Here is a 17,276-nt window from a genome sequence, read left to right as displayed (position 1 = left end):
TACCTATCTGTGGGGAATTTTACTCACTGTCTCAAAAGAAATCCTGCTTTCAGGGTCATCATTTTAGTCATTTCTGATAACATAATTATGTTAGCAGGTTAGCGAAGGAATTTGTCAGAGTTTGAGGTGAAAACAGAAATGAAAGTAGAGTAAGGTTGCCCCTGGAATAGCTCTTTAACTGCATTTGTCACTATTGACAATCAAGATGCAAGATAGAGTGTGTTCCACTTACACATTGTTTGACAGTTGCTAAAAATGGCAATGTCAGAGAGTCTTTGAGATCATCACTAATTCATTCATCCCCACTTCTCAACCCTTTCTTCCCTGAACACCAGGGAGCATTATGGCCATCTGAGCCTCACTTAGAAATACTTCCTTCCTGTGTGTGTGCCTTTACCTCCTTCAAGTTCTTTCTTCACCCAAAAGAATTGGCTGGCTTGGAAGCACGGGATTGTGGAGTTGGCAGGAATAATAGAGGCCAGCTCATGTTACCTATAGCTGGATGAATCAATATCCTCTTCCCTTTTCCTAGCGGTGCATTTCCTGCCTGATTGTCCACCACGGTTATGGATGACAGGTACAACCATACTGTGCGTGCCTTCCCATTCTCGTTTCAGACAGTTAAAGCCATTTTGGTTCAACTCTTTCTCATTCATTTTTTTTCTTCCAGTTTTATTGAGATATAATTGACACACAGCCCTCTGTAAGTGTAAGGTATACAACAGAACGATTCGACTTATATACATCATGAAATGCTTAGAATAAGTTTAGCGAACATCCATCACCTCGCACAGATACAAAATAAAAGACACGAAAAAGTATTTTTTCCTTGTGATGAGGACTCTTGGGATTTACGCTCTTAACTTTCACGTATAACATACAGCGTTAATTAGATTAATCATGTTGCACCTTACACCCCCTGGGACGTACTTATCTTACAACTGGAAGTTTATACCTTTAACCACCTTCATCCAATTCCCCTTCCCCGCACTCTGAACCGTTTTTGAGTTCAGATCTGTTATCTCCTATCAACTCTGATTTTGCTCTCTAGAGCCACACAAAACTACTCCAATCTCTCTTGTGGCAGCTCTTTAAACATTGAAGAGAGCCATCTTGTCCTGTCCTCCCCTGTTTTCTCTCGTCATATTAAACCTTTGGACTTCCTTCAGCCCTGTCACAGCAGTGTTCCAAGTCTCTTCGACAGCTGAAACAGTCTTCTGAAGAGAAGCTTCTGTGGGTCAGTGTTGAACCTGAAGCTGACCCAGAATAAGCAAGAGCTCCCAGCATGCTGTGGTCTGAGCAGGGCGAATCAGGGTTCCATGTCCTCATGCCGGGAGATTATACATCAACATAGGTTCAACAAACCTCTCTACACAAGGCAGCAGCGCCTCAGCCTCCTTTCTGGAAATCAGACACACTCTGAACAGAAACGACCAACTTTAAATAGTACGATTTGGGGGTGAAAACCCATCTCGCAGACTGTTGAAGGGAATCCAAGTGAATCCTGTGTGGTGACCACCTCGGGCTGTATCCTCTACAAGAGGCTCAGGAACAAGGCAGAGATAAGCTCTTACCTCTTAGTCAGACAACTGGGCAGTGAATATAGGAACATGGCTTTACTTTCTTTCAAAACCTGATAACTGGCTTTACTTTCTTCAAAAACCTGATAAGTTGTCATTTTGACAATAGCAGTCTAACGCTCCTTTATTCTCCTGCCTTTTGTTTCTGTTTTGCCTCTAAACCCAACTGTCTTCCCCACCTACAGCTTTGCATTTCCCAGCTGCCTTTTGGTAGCATGCAGAGCAGATGATACAAGAAACCCACAGGTCGGTTAAGTACCTCCAAAAGGATCAAATGTCTGAATGTTGAGAAAGGTCTGAGTTCTGTGGAAGGCTGGGAGCAGGGAGGAGAGAGTCTGGTTGCATCATTTGGGGGTAGGACGTATATACGGGCAAGTTGGAGAGGCAAGGTCGGGTTCTTCTGTCCTCCTGCAAATACTGACTTAATCTGGTTTAAGAGGTGCAGAGAGTTTACGTGCCTGGGGGAAAACACTTAACGGTGGGTTCATGTGTACCCACCATTCTGAACCTGAAGAAGGAACCTCACTAAAGACAAAGAGTAAAAATCTGCCTCTTGGAAGAAGGGTGTTGAAAACAAAATTCATTCAGCTGAAACTGCATTCCCATATGAAGGCAAAAGTATGCAAAGCCTCTTTCTCCTGTGAGCAAATGTTTACCTGAGATTTTGTTTTCAGTGTTCCTGCGACTCACACTGGCGGTGGCTGTGCTTTTCCTGGGCGGGATAGGATGTGACCCCTTGCCTCTTCCCACTCAAGGCACAGTACAAGCCTATAAAGCACATTTAAACCAAAACGGTGCAGAAGGAACAGCTGGCAGCTCTGATAAAACCTGACACTTGACCCTGAAAAAGCGCTCCTGAAAAATCAATATGAAAGAAATCAAAAAGCATTACCAGTCTCAAGCCTCGAGTTTGGATTGCATTTGGCTTCTAGTGATGGATACCTTACAGAGTGGCTTAAATTAGAAGTTAAATCTCACACGTGAAGGAAGTCCAGAGAGAGCCAGTCCATGGCCAGTACGGCTGCTGTTCGTTAGAAACCCTCACTCCTCTGTCTTTCTGTCCTCAACATTGGCGTCCATGTTCAAAGTTACTTCAGGTGCAACATGCCAGTTAGAGTTTGAGCTATCGTGTTTTCATTCCAGAGAGGAAGTAGAAAGGCAAAAGGGCACCTTCTGCTATCTGATCCTTTTTAGAGAGTTTTCCAGAAGGCTCATCCAACAGCTTCCTCTTCCATCTCATTGATCAGAACTTAGCTCCACGGCTGTCCCTCGAGGGGGGCTGGGTAATGTGACCTTCAGCAGGGCACAGTGCCACCCGGAGTAAAATGGGGGTTTGTGCCTAAGGAAGAAGAGGAGAATGAGTGTTGGGCAGACCACCTGTAGTGTCTGCCTATAAAGGAGAGGCTAGCTGAGGTAGAAAACAAGGAAGATTAGACAAAAATGTCCATGAGGCTGGAACTCAGGGCGGGAAGGAATTGAGGAGATGAGAGAGGAATGCAGAGGTGGTCTTGGCCTCATGAGTCTTCACCTTTCTTCCTTAGCCTGGTGCCTTCCGTGAATGGGCAGACGGTACAGGCTGCTCAGAGCAATTCAGTCTGATGTCCCAGGGCTTAGGGAACTGACTTCTTGATAGCTATTACCATGCATACCACCAAGGGACATTAGGTTTTTTAGACCATTCATGACAGCCCCAAAGTTTTCTTTAAGAAAGACGAGAGACAATTTAATTTCTAATGTGTTACTTTATGCAGATATTTACTCACCCAGCCATTTCAAAATATAATTCAAACGCACAAGATAGGGGCAAGACAACTTTTAGGAAATGACTGAATTCTACTGCAATTGAGCCTTCTTGCCGCCACTGTGAAATTTCTTAGCCTAGTATTTTTTTTTTAAATGAGTAATGCCTATTTATAGGGAATTTGCAAACCATTTCAAAGGGCATAGGAGGTGTTTGGTCTCTGCCTATACACTTTATATAACAGTTAAAAAAAATTATTGTCTTACAGATTTCATTCATAAAAGTGGCTTTGAAAGGAAAACGGGCAAGGCCTGAACTGTTCATAGAGTGCTCACAATTTCAGAGGTTTGACAAGATTAGATGTCATACTGACCAAGACTTTCCTAGTCTCGCTAGACTTGAGGATTAAAGGAGGCCTGTCCCAAAACTTAGAATGTAACCTTCATCACCTCTTCAGTTTAAAGGAAAACAAAACCTTACCTTTGACCATTTTGAAATGTTGATTTCTGACATCTGTTTGCTAAGAGAATCCTGGAATCCTTTGGTAACATGGAAATGATTATTGTAGGTCTTCAAAAATACCTACAACAATTGCATGCCTATATCTAAGCATGCAAGGAATATATCGATATTTAGTCTCTCTGAAGATTGCCTTCTATGGGAATGCAATTTTATCCGGATAAATGTGTGCATCTGGTGTCGGTATAATTTTTAGAGTGTGACTCTTTCAATCATTGCTGAATTCCACATGCATATTCACTTATCTTTCACCTCAGATCTAACTGGCTCAAAAGCCCCGATGCTGACTCTGACCAGCTCTTCCGCATGGTGGCAGAGGTCTTCATCCTGTGGTGTAAATCTCACGTAAGCACAGATGGGGGCCCTGGATTTAGAGTTGGTGGTGAAAGGTACACCTCAACTTTCTTGTAATGTTTGCTTTTTTATTTCCCCCCACTTAGAACTTCAAGAGGGAAGAGCAAAATTTTGTGATTCAGAACGAAATTAATAATTTGGCATTTTTAACTGGAGACAGCAAAAGCAAGATGTCAAAAGTAAGTCCATAGAAATCAATTCCAAAGACTCTCCAGCCTTGACCTAAGCTACATATCTTGGGTGTATGAAGGGATTAGCTCCTACTGCGTGTAGGTCAAACAACAGAGACCAACAGGTCCACTGTTCTTTCTTTGAGAATGAGCCAGAAGAAACTGCTCTCAAACAAGCATGGTCATCACGTTTTATGAATAAGTAGCTGCTTTGTGCGTCAGAAAGTTTAAGTTTCAAGACTTGCCTAAGGCCTTCGAGAGGCCTCCAAAACAGAAGCTGCTGTTACTTGTTTTAAAGCAGAACTCCCTGCTGTGTAGAAAAGCTACAAAAATACATGTGCCTAGAGCCACCTTTTAATTAGCTGTGAGGACATTGCCTTGCTTTGAAGATTTCGTAAACACGTATTCTTACAGTGCACTTGTTTTCTTCCTATCTTGAACATCTTGTAGCTGCTTTATTTCAGCTGTGCTGACCTCTTAATGCCTTCTGTTTATTTTCCACGTGAGTTGCATTCAGAAACCCAAACATTTGTCCATCCCCCTGCAGGGAAATGTTTGAAAGAGGGCGTTCCAAAGATCTGTCTGAAAACAGAGTCACCTACAGGGAGGGTGTCGCAGTATTGAATACAGGAGGGGCAGCCGGCCTCCGGGTTCCCCCTGAGTCAGCTCTGCACAGGGAGGTTTTGCTGTTTTTATTGGAGAGAATTCTCAGACACACTCCTTTAGGTGTACACACAAAAACAAGGCTTACTTAAATGTGCTGTTTCGTTCCCGGCTGTCATGGCTTACCTGGACTCTCTTCCCCTGAGAAGCGTGCCTGGGTGAGGGTTGACTGTACTGTCACGTATAAGAGACATGTGACACCTGAGATGTGCATCTCTCTCACTGCTGGTACAGTGCTGCCTCTGAGGACCAGGAAGGTGGAGTGTGCACGGGAACCCCTCAGAAGTGAGAACCAGTTCTGGAAAGATGACAGTCGCGTGTTTGTAGCAAAGCTCTTGGGGCAACCTTCCAAATAACCATTTGGGATAGAAGACCTTTGTATGCAGAGCTGCAGACCAGGGGCCACCAAAAGTGAAAACACCCAAAACTTCACCAAGCGTGCCTAGCTCTGGTCAGCTGCAATCACTCTGCACTTTCCATCCCTTCCATCTTTAAGCTATGTTGACATTAACACTTCTTCCAGCATCCAAAATTTGATTCTTGGAGTTTAGAATCTGGTATGCGCTGTTTGGTAAAGTTTGATAAATAGAACTGTGCACATACAATGTAGAGAGATTAGGTGTATATATATTCACATTCAAGAGGAATCTTTGCTGCAAAGGAAGCTTACTTAAGGTGCATCCTTTTGTGCTTTGGATAATTTTTATTTGATTTTCCAAAGTTTATTTTGCATTTGACTTTTGGCATACACAGCTGCTCATGTGAGGTACAGGAGGAAGGATATTTTCAGACTCCTGATCCCTGGATATCTATCCCTAAGTTCCCTCTGAAGGGTCTTCTTACAGCCATTACAGTGTCTCGTTTGACCCTGTCCACCTACCGAAAGTCACTGAATCCCAGACAGATTCCTTGCTACCTTCAACTTGGGGTAGATCTTCTGGCTTTTGACTGAACCAGCTAGCATCCATTGTTATTGTCAGAGGATGGCAAAAAAAGCAAAGAAAATGATTCTGGTACAAGAATTTGGATCCCAGATGAGCAGAAATGGCAAAGATAATCTCAGCCCTCTGGTGATGAATGGCTACTCAGGGTCCTTGGGTTTATACTTGGAAAGAGAAGAGGTGACAAAGAATGATGTTTCAAAACTAACCTACTGACAGACTAACCTGAAGTTGTTCATTCACATCACTGAACGAGGAAAAGGGTATGTTAGTCTTGTCAGAGGATGAGCGTATTCAGAACCTGTGCATCTTCCCTGCTGATAAGGTTAGTCCATAGGAGCAGATGCTTTCATTTCATTTCCATTGACGTTGTATGCCAGTTTTTTCTGAGATGTGTTGGAGAGGGTCAGAGTTACAGTGTAATGGATGTAAGGACACTCCCTAGATGTTAAATAATATTTGCTGTGCTTCTCAGGGTAACAGATATTCATATTGTTCCTGTGGCCTCAGTTGAGGCACAAAGTGTAGTAGCAAACAGGACTAGAGCCTGAAAGGAAGCAAAGTCCCACTCTTGGCCCAGCTGCTCGGTATAGGTATGGCCTTGCATCGTCCACTTAACTTCTCGGGGCCCCAGTTTACCAATCTGTAGAATGGGCTTGAGCTTACTGCCTGGCTTCTCGCAGCTCTACTAGTAGGCCCTGTTGGAAAGTCAGTTTTAAATGCATCTCTAGAATTGAATAATGTTACATAAATGCAGCACATTATTTCAGACAGAGAGATATCATACCTCCAATAAACAGCAACTCATAGCCATTTCTGGTGTTTTTTGGATGTAGAACTACATATTGCGAGGATGGGGAGGGGGTATTCTCTTTATTATCAGCTGAATCCCCATTGCCTTTGCCTCCCTGAAATTACATGTTCTCTCTACTACCTGATCTGCATGGTCACCTGTGCTTGCTTTTATCTGCACTCATAACTGAATTCTGGTGTTGTATAAATGAAGTTGGCCTCCGTGCATGTGGCAGAGATATGTGTGCTGGAATGCTGCACGCCCACACACACTGCACATGCCATTGCAGATGGAAAGGAAGTGGAAAAAATATACAGTGGGCCACACTGTTCTTACTTGATCAATTGAAGGTCAGTTCAAAGATGTGTCCTTTTTTCCAGCAGCTAAAGCACGTTTTGGGGAGAGCTCATTGTATTGTCTTTTGTTTGTATAACACCAGTTTGCAAATATATGTTCAGCAATACATAACTAAGCTGAGCACGGTGGTTTTTGTTTTGTTTTTAAACTCGTTTTGTTTTCTGGAAAAATGGCAGCAGCTTCCTCAGAGGGGAATGGTAAGTTAGAATGTGTTTAGCCCAAGAAATGCCAGTTCCTTGACCAAGATTATAAACAGTAAAAGAGTTGTGATGCAGCACATGTTAGAGTGCCTCGTGTAAAGCCACTTCACCCCATGAGCGTGATTTCAGTGAATTGGAAAAGGGCAGGGAGGAGTTGAGAAGACACCTTTGTGCTTGTCCAGGGTATTCAGAATGATGCGTGTGACTTTGTTTGCTTCTTCTTCCCATCCCCCTAGCTGCTCACTCTCCTCTCTCTCATTCCCTCCACCCCCCCACCTTTTTTCACTTTCATTTGTATTCCCTTTGCTCTTGCACTTGTGTAGTTCAAGTGCTCTCTCTCCCTCTGCCCCCCTCCCCCGTCTCTTCTCTCTCCCCCTTCCTGTTCCCTCTCTCTCTTCTTCTCCCTGTCTTTCCCCCTCCCCCTCCCCCATTCACTTCATCTCTCTGTCTCCCATCCCCTCCCCCTCTTCTGTCTACCATTCCCTCCTCTACCCTTCCCTGTTCTCTTACTGCCCTCCCTCCTCCTTTAGTGCCTCTCTCTCTCTCTTTCTCTCTGTCTCACTCTCCTTCTCCCTCTTGCTCTCTCATTCTCAGACTGGCTTCTGGACATTCACCTTTCCCTCTACCATCTATTGTTGGGTTGACTGGTCTCTACTTCCCTCACCCTCTCAGTGGGGATGAGCACTTCAGATGGCACAGCTCTGCCCTCGTTCCGAAGCCTCCCCGTGTGCTGTCTCAACACAGCACACCACCTACCGTGTGCTGTGTCCTCCTCCAACTCCTTTTCCCTTAAGAGTCTCTGTTTTTTTAAAGTTCACACATAAATTGTCTATTTGGTCATAAACTATTGGTGATAAAGTGTGGGGAAATGAAATGATTTTGAAGGTATAGGAATTTCTAGATTTCTGTTTCGGAAATAAAAACTTTCAGCTAACATTTAAAAGATGCATAAATAGATCGATAGATAAATACATATTTACACACACACATAAATAAAAGCATTTCCAGCATTAGGGAAATGCATTGAGTTAACTAATCCTAGCAATATGTGAAGAAAATAATAAAATTAGAACCTATAGCGTGTAGGAGCCTTTGACCTAAGGTATATTTAAAGGTCACAGCACAGAAGGGAGATTCCCCATCCTTTGGGCTGTGGGGTGATCCTGAACCACCTTGGATATTCCTAGAGTACATTTTTTAGAAACTTTTTTTAGGGGAAGCACACACATGGCCCGTTAGTTCAGTTCTCCCTACTCTTTTTGTAACCACAGATCTTCTGGAGGTGATAATGTGGTGGGTGGAAGGAAAAAAGAAAATTGGGGTCTTTGGTTACATGACAGATCATCTGCATCCCACCCAGGTGCCAGGAGGGAGGTGGGAGGCGGGGAAGGCATGAGATCTAAGAGTTCACTTGGGTGGCCAGATCTGAAGACCACCAGGGTCCGAGGGTCACACACTCTGGAAGGCTGGTCTCTGATGACCTTGCCCCAGGGATGCACTGCTTGGTCTGGGTGTAAGTCCTTTTGATCCAATTAACCTCCATCCTAACCTCCCACCCGCTCTTCATGCTGTGCTCAACCGGCTTCCAGAGCCGTTGGTTTTCTATGGTGTTGGCAGAGGAATGGGGGTGAAAGACCTGTGACTAACATGTGGTGCCTTGTGTCTTGGACCCCTGCTTTCACTGACTGACTTCTCCTTGTTTCTTTTCTCTTGTCTTTCCACACAGGCCATGCAAGTAAAGGTACAGGTCAAATGCATGACGTGTCTTTTCTGTCCCAGTATTAGAGGTGCCAGGCTCTGGCCACCCTCTGCACTGTGATCACCGTGGGGGTGGTACAGAATGGATCTCCCCACCTGGAGGTCCCCAGGGCCTGCTTCAGGGAAGACAACTGCCTGTCAAAGAGTGAATGTAGGCCCTACCCACCCTCGGAATGGGGAAGCCGGGGAAGCCAGCCAAGCCTCGCCCTATCCGAGGTCTCCTTGCTATCTCTGCTCCCCTCCCCAGCTGCCCACTCTGCAGCCAGCATACTAACAGATAGGGACGCTGGCTGGGGCTGAGAGCTCGGGAGACTCACTCCTCTTATCTGCTGTTAGTGATCCCAGCCCTTCCACACTATACATGTCTGCCTCTTGTGCAAGGCTCCTATGCGTCAAAGAGAGTTTTCCAAGGACTAAAGTCAAGGATTTGGAATCAGCAGCAAGGATTGGAAATAGCCATGAGTTTTTGCATAAAATGTGCACACAGTGGAATAAACCCTGGGACAATTTTCCAGTAACCTATACAGGTTATTGCCTGGAAATATTTCTCTATGCCTCCATTGATGCGTGTCTGCTGCCACTTGTCCCAAGCCCTCTGCACTCAGGTCTGTAGCAGAGACAGGGAGATGTGCAGGAACCAGGTCATGTGCAGCTCTTAGTTAGAAAAGGAAAATGGAGCCATGGCCAGGTAGATGTCGGCCTGGATGTTGGCCCAGACTCTTAACTGCTGTGTGACCTTGGAAAAATCACTTAACTGCTCTGAACCTCATGTTCCCCTTTATAAAACTGACTGGGTGTCTCAGCCTTGTTGGGAGGATTAGAAATGCTTTATTTAAGTAGCAGGCACGTTGGAGCCACGTCATATATTTAGCATTTGTAGTTAGAACAACATGAGATTGGCCGAATAAAATAGTGAGCAAGAAATTATTTAAATTGCATATCAAATCCACAGAGTTCTATATTGCATACTTCCTTGATTGTATACTGCATGTTACTGTTTACCTCTTACATTTATATGTAATGTATATGTAACAATACCTCATAATTTATATTCACAAAACTGGGTTCTATCCTCTATGGACAATCTGAGGATAGAACCTCACAAATTACCCTTACAATTTTCAAAGGTAGTTTAGACTTTAAATGAGTTCTGCGTTAGGCACAACCTTTAGAATTCTCTACCTGATAGAACATCTAAGGAACCCAGAAAGCACTCGGTAAATGATAGAGCTCTTGAGGTCTTTGTGTGAATCAGCCGTCTACTGTGTGTCTAGAACATAAGACACTGTGTATCTTGCCTGTCTGTCTCACATCCCCCTCCCTCCTCATGTTTCTCACTGCCGCCTCCCACTGCTGTCCTGGATCTGACCTGTTGTTTTGGAGCACGAGGCACAAGTAGAGTTGTCTGGCAGTATTTGGTCAGACTGGGTTTTGCTGGCCAGGGATTTCACTGTGGTTTCTGTGGTGTAACCACCCGAAGGTTTAGCCACCACAAGCTGGGTAAAAGAAGTCGCCACTATTTTAAGAGTGTCCATTAATAATTATGAACTTCCTTCACACTTTGGGAAGTAATTTAAAGAGATCAGCCCCAAGACGGTGTGAATTCTGACCGTACTTAATCTTCTCTCAGAAAGCCAGTCCTTCACAAAACAAATTCTGTTCCAGCCGAGGGCCCCAGGTCTTACAAGCCAGTTCCAGAGGAGGCATCTGGACTCTCCCCTGCTCCCAGAGCCTTATGTGTTTGGGTTGTTGTGAACCACAGCGTGACCGCCTGGATGCTGCAAACACTTGAAGGCCCTCATAAAGCAAAAGTTTTAATGAGCCCCGATTCTCCCCTGTCATGGTCCCTGACTTCATTCTCTGCCTCTGGCCACCCAGCCCTTCCTCACTTCCAGCAAGAGCCCACTCAGCTGAGGCAGGGTCCAGCAAATGACATACCACGTGGGCCGCTTTGCTCTTTTGGAACCTGACTCAGGAAAATCGGGTCACCACAGAGCCTTGTTTTGCTGAGCCCACCCATACCCACCTCGTGCTGTGGGCGCAGAGGGTCCTCAGTTGGTTGCCTGGGGCTGCCATAGCCTAGTGCATTGGCCTCTTCTCTCAAACCTCCCACTTCATTGGATGAACGCTCCCAGAAAGGGGTGAGAAAGTAACCAAAAGAGGGCAGACTCCCCCAGACTTGGGGCGTTCCCTCACTTGTCTGCACTGCTTCTCCTAACTCTGTCCCAACCAGATCCCAAAGCAGCCCTACCTACTCGGGGGTTCCCCTTTTCCTGCAGGAACGTGTGCTGCCTTGAGCAGAGGCTGAGTGGGATGCAGGTGCTCCAAAAGGCTCGCTTCAGCCCTGGCCACCAGCAGTTGTTCTAGGGTAGATGCTCTTTCACTTGTTTACTGCCGCCCAGCATCAGGATTCTCAGTTCTTCTCTGCAGTCATTTTGTCAGTTATCGAATCATTCTTTTAGTAGAAACACCAGTTTGTTCATACTGCCCAGATGTCAGCGAACAGAGACCGTGGGTGTCCGTGGTGTGTGTCTGGTCACGTGGTTCCGTGAGCATGCGCACAAGGAGAGGGCTCAGGGTCAGGGCCGGTCTTGAAGGGCCACCTGGTTGTCTTTGTTTCATATGCTTCTTTACTGTCCTCTGAAATGTTTAATAGAAAGGCCCACCCTGTACTGATGGGGCCACAGGAGGCAGGCTGCCTCCAAGGTGAGGCGGTGCCTTTCAGAGTCACTCAACCCGTTTGTTTCAACCTCATCTCCTAGTCTGGAGGACAGGACCAGGAGAGGAAGAAGACGAAGCGGAGGGGGGACTTGTATTCCATCCAGACCTCCCTCATCGTGGCTGCACTCAAGAAAATGCTGCCCATTGGTTTGAATATGTGCACCCCAGGCGATCAGGAGCTGATCTCCCTCGCAAAATCACGGTACAGCTATGTAAGTCGCCCATCTGCTTTGGTGGAGCATGTAATACAGGTGGTGGTGATCAGTGCTCAGCCCCTAAAGGATTTGTCCTTCTTCCCTGGAGACCAATGGACACAGAGGTGCCAAGGTGCACAGTGGCAACGCACCATCATCTTTTTTTCTTTTTTTTAATTTACCATTTATATATGTATATATATATCTTTTTTTAATTTATTTTATTTTTGACTGCATTGGGTCTTCATTACCGCACCTGGGCTTTCTCTAGTTGTGGCGAGTGGGGGCTACTCTTCGTTTCGGTGCTTGGGCTTCTCATTGTGGTGGCTTCTCTTGTGTGGAGCACGGAATCTAGGCACACGGGCTTCAGTAGTTGTGGCACGCGGGCTCAGTAGCTGTAGCTTGTGGGCTCTAGAGTACAGGTTCAGTAGATGTGGCACATGGGCTTAGTTGCTTTGCAGCATGTGGGATCTTCCTGGACCAGGGCTCAAACCCGTGTCCCCTGCATTGGCAGGCGGATTCTTAACCACTGCACCACCAGGGAAGTCGCAACACCCCATTGTCTTTACAGCTGACTTGGGAGTCAGCGCATGCCCTTTGGGACGAGTCTCTGTCAATTCTATTCTTTTGTCCTCGTAATAAAGATTGCAGCAAAACTGTCCATTGGCCCTCAGTGCATCCCTGCTTTATATTTCCATATTGACCTGTAGGAATAAAATTCAACATCTCTTTCCACAGAAGGACACAGACGAAGAGGTGAAGGAACATCTGTGGAATAACTTGCACTTGCAGGAAAAGGTGATGCAGCAGGAAGACAATGAGAACTCACACAGGCTTCCTTCTGGCTGCAGGGTGCCACACACCCACTTAGTTTACTCATGTTTTTTTAAATGTGTTCTAAAAACAGCCTCAGAGTACTTGTGCTTAATCGGTAGAACTAACTCTCTGCCCTTAGTTTTTCATTTTTTTGGCCCTTAATTTTTGTTCTTGCCTTTGCTGTTGCAGAGAGGCCCAGTAAAACATGTCCTCCCACCTCCCACTGTGTGAGCATCAAGCCATAGCAGGGGGGTTAGATTAGGTCTCAGAATTTACTGACTGTGAGCTTTGTTAAAGAGGGGAACAGACACCTGGGGGAAGTTTTAGCACTTCCAGCTCTAGAGATTTGTAAACAAAGTAACTTTGTACCTGAGTTGATATAACCCAAAAAAACAAACAAAATCAAGACCAATTTTGATTTTAAGGCTATTTAAGATTTTTCCAAGCCTGCACATCTGAACAGCTCTTTCCTCAGATACATTATATTATGCTCTGATATGGAAGATTAAAGTGACACAAATAGCCTCTACTTTCCATCCCAAATATGTAGGAATTCCTGGTGGGTAAAATATACTACAAAAAAGGCAGTAAAAAGAAATTCCAAGTGCCAGAAAATAGGTGCTCTAAATCATAGTAATGAAGAGAAGATGATGCAGTTGGGAAAACTCGCAGAGCTCTCCTGACCAGATATATATATTATAGGGGCTGGGGTTTTTAGTAACCTGGAACGGGAGTGTGGGGCCTAACTTCCCATGCTGTGCATGAATGTAGAGCAAGAAACGTACATAAAACTGGCCTTGAACCAGTGAAACCCATGAATCATCTGTAAAAACAGCCATGAAACCACTTAGAGAGTGTCTACCTGCTAGAATATGGGCTGAGATGCTAGTCAACAAAACTCCTCCTGAATACAAGCTCATAAAAATACGGTGTGAAAGGAAATCCACCACCATTAGAGAGTCAGAAAATGCCACGAAATGAAGAATTCAAGCCTAAGGAGCTACAGAAAGGAATTTTTAAAGTGTGGTTGAAATATTTAAAGAGATAAAGCCAGCAATGTAAACTATAAAGCAAGACTTGGACATTATTTTTTAAAAAGGAGAGGGGAGGTGGCACTGAAAAAGACCTCACAGTGATTTTTAAAAGTTAAAAATAATCATTGAAATTAAAAATTCAAGTTATAGGTTAAAAAATATAGTAGATACAGCTGCAAAGAGAATTTATGAATTGGAAGCTCGATTTAAGGAAATCGTAAGGCAGAGCAGAGAGAAAGGGGTGGAAAATATGACAGAAGGTTAAGAGACATATAGGCTAGAATGAGAAGTTCCTACAAAGCGTCTGCTTTGTTCCAGAAAAAGATAATAGAGAAAATGAGAGAGGAATTAATAGAAAAGACTCTTGAACACTATGGTACCATGCTAGGAGTAAAAGGCCTTTTCAGTTCAAGAGATATAAGAGATTGCTCATTTCATGTACATGCTTCAATTTGCAGTCTGATGACCCGGCTGTAAAGTGGCAACTGAACCTATACAAGGATGTTTTGAAGAGTGAAGAACCTTCCAACCCAGAAAAGACAGTGGAGCGTGTGCAGAGAATTTCAGCAGCTGTCTTCCACCTAGAGCAGGTAAGTAGCGTCTACCCTGAGGATTGAGGAAGGAAGACTACCCTGCAAAATATAAAACTCCTCCACACTCAGCTCTTAGTTAAGAGCACCCTTGTAAGACAGAAAGCAAGGAACAAGGATCATCCTGGCCTACCCCCAAAGTGTCATCTTGGTGCCTCGTTGTAGCAAGACTGCTCAATGCTTAACATTCCCAGTGTTTGAAAAATTTTTCCCATTAGTCCAAATGACCCATCCAAGCTCCCTACTCATTTGTAAAGCAATAAGCCACCAGAAGCAGTTGGGAAAAGAAAGAAAACCTAAGCCTCCCACAGACTGAATCATTTAGTGCTGGGTACCTTTTGCTGACTACAGTTGAGAAATCAAAATTCTTCTAGGGTTGAGAAGTCTGGGCTGCAGGTGGCTACCTTCTGCCACCCAGATCAGCCTGGTGTGCACCTACCCATGTGGTTTCTTCTCAGGTGGAACAGCCTTTGAGGTCCAAGAAGGCGGTCTGGCACAAACTGCTATCAAAGCAGCGGAAACGGGCAGTGGTGGCCTGTTTCAGGATGGCCCCTCTCTACAACCTGCCCAGGCAAGTATTCTGTCATTTTCTCCTGGCATGTGAGTCAGAGATGAGAATTAAGGTATCCTCCCAGAGCTGTGCTCTCTTCTGGCCCTGACCCTCATGATCCCAGAGGTAGAGATTGGAGTCCTTCACCCACAGAGCCATTACAGTCTGCATGTAGTATAATGGCCTGCTAAGGTAAGCATAAAAACTGAAAATAGTTGAGATTCCTTCGTGCCCCCAAGCCTGCCTCAGCTCACCGTTTTGCACTGTAAAGTCAGCCACGTAAGCAGATGGAAGCTCTCTAGTTTTGCCCTGTGGGATTCTTTGTGCAGCTGTAAAGGCACCCTGGAAAAAGGGAACTGCTTTCTAAAATACTTTACCCCAAATTCCATCCACAGAACAAACAATATTTCCATGGTCAAGTACTTGGATGACACCAAAATTATTATGTTTCCTCAGCAAGTACAGAAATGTAAGCTGAGACTTCTTCAGCATGATGTTCTTGCCTTCAAGATAAAGAAAGGGCACTGGTTAGAGATGGCCCAAGAGGCCAGTCATGGGCATGAGGCCTTTCCCTGGATGTTTAGTCTATAATCTGAAGTCTATATGTGAAGGCTTTTCTGGATTGTGCGTGAACACATGCTGTGTCAACATAGGGCAGAGCATCGGTATAGACTGGGCCAGTGTCGACCCCTGAGGCTGACTCGGTGTCATTGGCGATATGACAACGTTCCCATCCTCAAACTAATTGCACAGTCAGTAAGGTTGAGCCTGTGATCATAAACAAAGCTGGTAGTTGAATAGCCACTGTTTCATCACCTTTCAAATCAATAGGAACGTCCTCACCTGGTCAGGAAAAATAAACTGACTTGGCCAAGTAAATTCTGAATCCCATGTAAATAAATGTGTTTCTTTGGAATATCAGATGAAAGAGTATTCCTATGCTTGACATTTTGCTTTCATCTAATTGTGCATCTTGGCCATCATCTGTCGAGAGTGTCCCATATCCCTGTCCTGAGCCAGCTGGCCGACTGAGCTCTCCTAGTTAGGGTCTTTGAAGATGGTGGAGAATCACGGCCTCTGAGACACACACCTGCTCCTACAGGTCTCCTGAGAAAATAAACTAGTGTCTCTGGAAAGGTGGAGGCATCACAAATCAAGTAGAATTCATTAATAAAAAGCTGAAAAATTAAGTCAGGAAGTCATGGGCATGAAGCCTGCTGAAGCCCTGGCAGACAAATGAAATTTATAGTCCAGTAGAAAACGCAAAAACGCCTAGGACTTTTGTCTGTTTTCTAGAAGTGGTAAAACATCAAGAAGGCATTGGCTTTCCCCTCTGGTAGAGAGCCATACCTGACGTGCTCACGTGACCTCCAGAAGGGCTCAGCTTTAAGCACATGCCTCCAGGGCCAGCTAGGCGGCAATTACATCTCTCAAAAACAAGCAGTTTTTTTTCTAAATCCACTGACAATGTTAGTACCGTCCTTTAATATTTTGGTTGCTCCTTCAACGACTCTGTCCCTGTATGGATAATAGTAAGTCCAGGAATTCACTGTGTCCTTGATGAAACGTGGCCACCCCAGCCCCTAACCCAGCTGTTTTAGAGGGTTGCCCTGGACTTCTCCCTAGCATGGAGAATTATACGTAGATTTCATAACGACAATAAAAACTAACTACCTAAGAAGCTAGTGGTGGAGTCCGCTCCTTTTCTCCATCTTATGAGGATCTAAACTACATGGAGTCTTCCAAACTAAAGGGCTAAAGGGATTTATTTTATCATCTGGAAACTGTTTCTCTGATGTGAGTTTTTAAAAGAAAACCTGTATGCTTTTCCCCAGACACAAAATTAACAATTTCTTCCTGAGCACCTTTCAACGGGTTTGGCTGGAAAAGGTTAATGAAAAAACTCAGTATGACAGGCTTATACTCATTTTAATGGTAATGTAACCGGTGGAGAGACCCGCTCATTCTCTGCACACTCCTCCTTTCTTGACCATGATTTAACATGACCTATAAAGACACAAATTTGTACAATTTTTTTAAAAAACTCTGATTGGTCAGATTTTGAAGAAAGATGGTAAGGGCTGTGTTCTACTGGAAACCATGACCAGGTCTCGATGACTCTGGTCTTGACCTTCCTTTCCTCTCCTTTCCTCCTCACGTTTGGGTAACCACTTACTGGCTCTTCAGCGGCTAATATTCCCAGACGTCAGTCTTGTCCTATAGGGAGTGAGTGGCTTGTGCCAGTGTATCCAGTGTTCCCACATACCAGGGCCACAGCTAGAACCTGTGAAGCAC

At 44.7% G+C, this 17,276-nt stretch overlaps 1 protein-coding gene across 4 annotated transcripts in view; it reads left to right on the top strand.

Annotated features, from left to right (window-relative positions):
- The window catches only part of RYR3 (ryanodine receptor 3), a 551,722-nt gene that overhangs the window by 489,891 nt on the left and 44,555 nt on the right, over positions 1-17,276 (top strand). For 3 of the 4 annotated variants that reach the window (XM_082647182.1, XM_082647181.1, XM_082647180.1), the window contains exons 68-73: positions 4,098-4,185; positions 4,281-4,373; positions 11,839-12,009; positions 12,730-12,789; positions 14,300-14,431; positions 14,890-15,002. In XM_082647182.1, coding sequence (XP_082503308.1) covers positions 4,098-4,185; positions 4,281-4,373; positions 11,839-12,009; positions 12,730-12,789; positions 14,300-14,431; positions 14,890-15,002 — 657 coding nt within the window. The remainder of the gene's footprint in view (positions 1-4,097; positions 4,186-4,280; positions 4,374-11,838; positions 12,010-12,729; positions 12,790-14,299; positions 14,432-14,889; positions 15,003-17,276) is intronic. The other variant, XM_082647183.1, reaches the window with a different exon arrangement.

This window comes from Grampus griseus, assembly GCF_964374135.1.
Source record: "Grampus griseus genome assembly, chromosome: 2".
Taxonomy (NCBI): Eukaryota; Metazoa; Chordata; class Mammalia; order Artiodactyla; family Delphinidae; genus Grampus; species Grampus griseus.
This window is presented reverse-complemented; position numbering and strand designations above follow the sequence as displayed.